Source organism: Neolamprologus multifasciatus, chromosome 12 (assembly GCF_963576455.1).
Source record: "Neolamprologus multifasciatus chromosome 12, fNeoMul1.2, whole genome shotgun sequence".
NCBI lineage: Eukaryota > Metazoa > Chordata > Actinopteri > Cichliformes > Cichlidae > Neolamprologus > Neolamprologus multifasciatus.
This window is the reverse complement of record NC_140450.1, coordinates 33,060,134-33,067,184: the sequence shown is the minus strand read 5'-3', so window position 1 is coordinate 33,067,184 and position 7,051 is coordinate 33,060,134. Positions and strand designations below refer to the sequence as shown.

The 7,051-nt window shown below is 49.1% G+C and overlaps 1 protein-coding gene across 1 annotated transcript; it reads left to right on the top strand.

Annotated features, from left to right (window-relative positions):
* The first annotated feature begins 483 nt into the window (after positions 1-483).
* Positions 484-6,817, top strand: LOC146507350 (uncharacterized). Its single transcript, XM_085178909.1, has 2 exons — positions 484-2,351; positions 2,915-6,817. The coding sequence occupies exon 2, from the start codon at positions 4,213-4,215 to the stop codon at positions 5,833-5,835; it is 1,623 nt and encodes a 540-aa protein (XP_085035035.1). The 5' UTR covers positions 484-2,351; positions 2,915-4,212; the 3' UTR covers positions 5,836-6,817.
* The last annotated feature ends 234 nt before the right edge of the window (positions 6,818-7,051 follow it).

Here is a 7,051-nt window from a genome sequence, read left to right as displayed (position 1 = left end):
ATTACACGGCGAACTCCCAACTCTTGAGCTACGATCGAAAGAAAAGCATTTCCTTGTGCCCACCTCTCCCTGTTAATGCCCTACCTGGCCCTCCTGGCAAAACTTTGCTAGACCGCACCTGCACAGTTACCAGCTGTCAACTACTTAGAAAAGGATCCTGGTGTTATTTGTCTCTCAGAAACAGTTTACAGTTTACTAAAAGGTAAACCGGTTTCTCCATCACCTGTTCAGCTCTGATGATTCAGTAAGAACATCTCCTGGTTTCATCTTCATGTTTCCCTCTCACCAGATAACCAAACCGATATCATGACCAGCAGCTTTTTTGCAGCTATGGCTCCAGCAAACATCAGCTGATACTAGAAATTAATATTAAATGAATTCTAACAACAGCTGATCAAGGTTAAACGTGCTGCTGTTGTATAACGCGACATCGGCTGGTTTCCTCTTTCTGGCGCGAAGTGGGCGATAAACAAAGAAGAGAGCCGATCAGCTGATCATTGATCAGTTTTCATGATTGAAGTAGAAACAGGAGAGGGAGGGGGGAGAATGAAAGAAGAAGAGGCAGCTGTGCAGCAAACACAGAATAAATCCAGCTTTGTGCCTTTTTCATTGTAGCTAAATTACGGGACAAACTGTTCCTTTTCACCTCAATAAGAAACGCGTAATATTTTCTCTGAATACCAGACGGGACGGTTGGCAACTCTAATAACTTATGAACAAAATAAAGTTCAACATCATTAACTTCATAGCACCCACCCAGCTGTATAGAGACTCCTTCATGCTAGCTAGTACGCAGTACGGAAAAAGTCAGAATAACGAAAATAAACTCCACCTAAACTTGGTTTATATCTGACCCAGATAGACTGCAGGTCATAACTTCTTACCTGAAGTTCACACTTGGACCGGCGGCCGCCTCGGGTCTCTTTTCCTTCTGTGTCCTCTTTCCCTCATGCACCTGCTGGCCTCCACCACTTGCAAACGTTACTGAATCTGTGGAAACTCCGCGATAGCCACCACACGAAGTAACGAGTAACGACCCTATCTAAATCCCAGTAACGACTAACGCGTTCCTGATTTTGGCATAATAACTAGTTACCGTGCTCGTTACCACAATAATAACGTAGTTACTGTAACGCGTTACTTAATAACGCGTTAGTCCCAACACTGCCTACAGCATGCGCTGTGTTGATTATTGAATATGCATGGGTTAAAATCAGTGCTTTCCCTGTTAGGTTGAAGGACTGTTTCTCTCTTGAGAAACATTGATGGAATTTTTGTTGCGGTGAACACGGTTAGAGCAGTTGTCTCGGGAGCACGTCCCCAGAATTGAGGGGGTCGCTGTTTGTGCAGTTGCCTTTGTCTTTCTGGCGGTTTTTAGTGCATAAGTACCCACTGTAAGTAACTGCATGAAGACTAGGCTTCAGTTAAGTAGATTTTGGTTAGGCAGTTAGTGGGAAAGTGCTGTTTTCAATTGCATGTCAAGGATCAATACTTTGTTATGGCTACAGTTGATGCTTTTGTTCAGTCTCCATCGGAGGAACTCTTGAATAGTTGTACTAAAGAAGAGCTGTTGAAACTTGTTGAACATTATGATGTCGATGTTGGGGATAAAGAGTTGAAAGATGAGGTTAAAGGAGTGTTACAGGCTGCATTAGTAAAGAAAGGCGTGTTGCCAGGTAAAATGAAGACTTTAGTGGCTGATGTTGATCAGTCTGTGGTCTCGACTACAGTTGCTTTGTCTTTTGAGCAGCAAAAGGAGTTGTTACTCTTACAAATGGAAAGAGACAAGCTGAGCATTGAGAAAGAACGTGTGAGGCACACTCCATACTTGATCTGTAGGCAATTCCTCTCAGAAGTGGAGGTCACGGTGGAGGCGTCGGAGGGTGGAAGGCGTTCCCTCAGTGGCTCTCCTCTTCTGAGATTGTGTAAAAACATAAGTCAATGTAGTGTAAGCAGCTTGAAAAGAAAGTAATTGAACTTGTATAAATTTTTGGGAGACGGTTGCTCACACGCGGGCGGCACAGTGGTTAGCACCGTTAGCGCAAAGGAAGAAGGTCTTGAGTTCAGCTCTACCGTCGCTCTGTGTGGAGTTTGCATGTTCTTCCTGTTTTTGCGTGGGTTCTTTCCTTGTACTCCGGCTTCCTGCCACAGTCCAACGTCCTGCAGTTAGTGGCAATAGGTAATAGAAGAGTCTAAATTGCCGACAGGTGCGAATGGTTTTCTGTGTTGTGACGGCCAGTGGGCTGGCCTTGTGTTTTTCCTTTTCTGTTACCTGTTTCTTGCAGGTAGGTGGAGCTGACCCAATTATAGCTGCAGCACACCTGAGAAGGCCAGTACCAGTGTATATAAATGTAACCGGTGTGATTCTGCGTTGTGTCTGATCTCTGATCAAAAAAGGTAAAAGAAAGAAAGAAAGGCCTCCAAGTAAATCATTTGCCCACTCCAGCTCCTACGACCAAATACAAACAGTGGGGAAGAGGGTTAGCTCAACCCACCACAACTTCCAAGCTAGCATTTATGGCGCCTAAAACACATTTATAATACACACATACTACACACTTATAACATCTAACAAAAACAGGCTTAATAATGACAATAACCGAACTAAAATCACAATCAGAAACATCCAGGTGGCTAAATATGCATTATATGAGCGTTTTACAGTGTTGGGAAAGAAATGACACCCACCCCTCCCACAGAATTGTAGAAAAGGGGAGAGGCAAAAGGGGTACACTGTATTTATAGGGTTGCACCAAAGAAGAAGAAGAAAAGAATGAGGAGGGGCTCTAACTGATAATGAACATAACTACAGGCTTGGAGGTCCTAAAAGTCAGGTATAAAAGGAACAGTTTGGGGGTTTAGGACACATTTTGTGTAATTATAACAATGTGATTTATGACCCTGTTACATAAAGACACCTTGACTAAACCAGCTGAGGTTTGAGAGAGGACGGCCAGAGAGCATCTTTTGTTTACCAGTCAGCAGAGAGTCCCTCAGGAGGGAAACGAGCAGAGCCTTCATGCCGGGACGCTGCTGGGGTTGCAGCATAGCTGTTGTAGTTAGTGTGGATTGGGTATAAGGTGTGTTTGGTTGGTGGTTTGGTGTGTGAGTGAGGTAAGTAGGAGAGTCGGCCGAAGGCCTGTACAGGTCCGGTAACGGTCTCCTGCAGACTTCTTCTCACCAATGGAGAGCGGGAGGAGTGAGTGGAATAGTATGGATGGTAGTGAAGAGGAAGAGATTGGCGGTCAGGGTGATGAGAATGAGTGGGAAAAAGTGGGAAAGGGGGGGAAGAGGCGCAGAGCTAGTGAAAGGAAGAGGAAAAAGAGAAGTGAGGGTAGTACGGAAGGGACTGACAGTGAAGGTAATGAAGAAGGAACAAATGCGAGTATGAATGTAATTGTCAGGTTTGAGGAAGAGGGTGTGAAGAAAATAGATCCACTTAAGCTGACAAGAGCACTTAAGGCACAAGTTGGGAAATCACTGATGTTTTGCTATAGACTTAAGTTTACTGTTGGTGTGCTGTCTTGTGTGAACTTTGTGTGTCCTACAGCATGCGCTGTGTTGATTATTGAATATGCATGGGTTAAAATCAGTGCTTTCCCTGTTAGGTTGAAGGAGTGTTTCTCTCTTGAGAAACATTGATGGAATTTTTGTTGCGGTGAACACGGTTAGAGCAGTTGTCTCGGGAGCACGTCCCCAGAATTGAGGGGGTCGCTGTTTGTGCAGTTGCCTTTGTCTTTCTGGCGGTTTTTAGTGCATAAGTACCCACTGTAAGTAACTGCATGAAGACTAGGCTTCAGTTAAGTAGATTTTGGTTAGGCAGTTAGTGGGAAAGTGCTGTTCCCTTTCAGTCGATTCACTCGGTACAACACATAAGTATGGGATATCACGCCCTCGCGTGTCCTGGCTGAAGAAACCTTTGATCACACTTTTAAGGCAGATGACGTGTGATGACACGCGCACGGCCCCGCCTGCACATATAGCCGCTGTCATCACAGTCATCCCTCAGTTCTTACGCTCTTCACCTCGCTGAGAACACCTCTGCTGAGTTGGGCTAGCTTGCTGCTGCTAGTTAGCTCCGTTGTCTGCCGACTTGAACTTAGCTTAACTGCCCCTGTTGGTGTTAGCTTCCACCGCGCAGTTGGTGTGTAGGCTGCCCGCGGAGCTCTAATTTCAAGTTTTCCCGTGCAGCATTTTGCTTTGTTTTTTGGAATGGACTCCAAACCGAAGCGAGCAAAGCAGAAATCTTCTGTTCGCCCCTGTCCTCAGGGATGCGGTTTCTCTTTGCACGACAGCGACCAGCACGATGCCTGCCCTGTCTGCCTGGGGATCGTCCATGCTAGGAGAGCGTTGACACAGCCCGAAGCCTGTGCGTTTTGTCGCCAGCTCCGGCGCTCGACCCTTAAAAGACGGGTGACGTTTGTGGAAAAAGTGCTGGGACGCTCGGCTGTCGCACGGCATGACCCTCTCCTTTCCGAGTCTGGAGCCCCGGCTTCGTCCGAATCTGAAGACGAGGATTTTCCAGTCGATGTCCCCGCAATTAGCTGGGCTGACCACATGGAATATGTTGACGGGTTAGCCGATGACGAGCCGGAAGCATGTAGGAGCGCTGACGGGCTTCAGCCTGGGTTGAAGCCCGCCAGCGCTCCCCAGGACGATGATGACGTGCTGGACATCGGCCTGGACATCCATGGTTTGTCGGAGGATGAGCAGGAGAGCTCATTGTTGGCCCAATGTACCGCCACTGCTGCGCTGGTCGGCCACGATGACACCTCTCTTTTCTCCCTGTTTCGCCGTGCTGCTGAGAAGCTGCAGGTGGACTGGCCCTCTCCTCTGCCAGCTCAGAAGCCGTTGCGGTTCGCGGGGTTTTTCCTCCCACCGGAGCCCGCAACGGCCAAAAACTGCCTTCCCATGTTCCCAGACTTTGTCTGCGAGCTAACAGCATCATGGGACAAACCTCTGTCTACCCGCGTCACTGTGCCCGGCTATGGACAGTACATGGAATTGGACGGCGCCGAGGGGGCTGGCTTAGCTAACCCACCCCCTATGGAGCCGTCTCTGGCTGCTTATCTGGCCCCATCCCATAATCATGGTGTCGGCGGCCCCGCAACTCTGCCTTCCAAGCACTGCAGATTCTCTGTTTCGCAGCTGGAGAAGATTTATAGAGCTCAGGCCAGCACTGCTCGTGCCATGAGCTCTGTCACCATGCTCCAGACGTACCAGGCAATGTGCCTGGCGGAGTTCGGATCGCTGGTTCCTGATGACAGCCCGCTGGCACCTCTTCTTAACGAGGTCAGAGTCGCCACAGATTACATCCTCCGTGCGTCTCGCTGTGCAGCGCTCTCCCTGCGCAGAGGGATGGCTTCGACAGTAGTGGCGCAGAGGCACCTGTGGCTGACCCTGTCTGACGTCCCGGATAGGGACAGGGCTGTATATCTGGACGCACCAGTGTCTGCGGCTGGGTTATTCGGACATTCACTTGAAGCCATTCAGGCTAGATTCAATCTGAGGGAGAAGCAGACGGAAGCTCTGCGCGACATCATCCCCAGACGTCAGCCCAAGCCCGCAGCTAGCTCTCACAGGCCCGCCGCTCCTCTGCCGACTGGCAAGAGACCGGCGCCCACTGCTGAAGTGGGTGTGTCGCCAGCGAGAGCACATCCTCCGGCCCGAGCTCCACGCCAGTCGGCCTGGAGCAAAGGCCCACCCTCGGCCCCCAGCATCCCTCCTGCACACAGTTTTCTTCTGATGGCCACAAGGTCGTATTGCGTCCAAATGCTGCCTATTTTCCCAAGATCATGCCTGCATCTTCTAGCTCAATGGAGTTTGAGTTGCTGAGTTTTTGCTCCCCTCCTTTTGCATCTGAGGAGCAGAGGAGGATGCATTCTCTTTGTCCAGTGCGTGTGCTACGCACCTACATTGAGCGCACTCAGAATATGCGTTTATGTGACCAGCTGTTTGTCTGCTTTGCTAATCCAAATAGAGGTAGAGCTCTGTCGAAACAGAGGCTGTCCCACTGGATTATAGAAGCTATCTCACTGGCATACGGCACCAGTGGTCTTGCTTTGCCCCACGGGGTGAGAGCTCATTCCACCAGGGGGATGGCAACCTCATGGGCTCTTTTTAAAGGGGTGCCTGTAGCTGATATTTGTGCGGCAGCTAGTTGGGCATCACCGCACACTTTTGTGCGGTTTTATCGGTTGGACGTTACAGCCCCTTCGGTGGCTCATGCTGTCCTTTCTGCTGGGTCTACCACTCACTAGGATGTGGTGGTCCGATTCCGGTTCAATGGTTGCTCTGCGGTGCGTGTATATATGTCCCATACTTATGTGTTGTACCGAGTGAATCGACTGAAAGGGAACGAATAGTTATGTCTATAACTTCTGTTCCCTGAAGGAGAGGAATGAGGTACAACACAAGGTGGCCCCACTGAGCAGTTTGGCTCGGTGAAGAGCGGCTATCGAACAGAGGGATGACTGTGATGACAGCGGCTATATGTGCAGGCGGGGCCGTGCGCGTGTCATCACACGTCATGTGCCTTAAAGGCGTGATTAAAGTGATATCCCATACGGATATGGATATGGATTGGGTATAAGGTGTGTTTGGTTGGTGGTTTGGTGTGTGAGTGAGGTAAGTAGGAGAGTCGGCCGAAGGCCTGTACAGGTCCGGTAACGGTCTCCTGCAGACTTCTTCTCATAGACCGGGGTTGGCACCAATGGAGAGCGGGAGGAGTGAGTGGAATAGTATGGATGGTAGTGAAGAGGAAGAGATTGGCGGTCAGGGTGACGAGAATGAGTGGGAAAAAGTGGGAAAGGGGGGGAAGAGGTGCAGAGGTAGTGAAAGGAAGAGGAAAAAGAGAAGTGAGGGTAGTACGGAAGGGACTGACAGTGAAGGTAATGAAGAAGGAACAAATGCGAGTATGAATGTAATTGTCAGGTTTGAGGAAGAGGGTGTGAAGAAAATAGATCCACTTAAGCTGACAAGAGCACTTAAGGCACAAGTTGGGGAAATCACTGATGTTTTGCTATAGACTTAAGTTTACTGTTGGTGTGCT

Coding starts and splice junctions, on each gene's coding strand:
- LOC146507350 (XM_085178909.1), top strand. CDS start 4,213: ATGGACTCCAAACCGAAGCGAGCAAAGCAGAAATCTTCTGTTCGCCCC.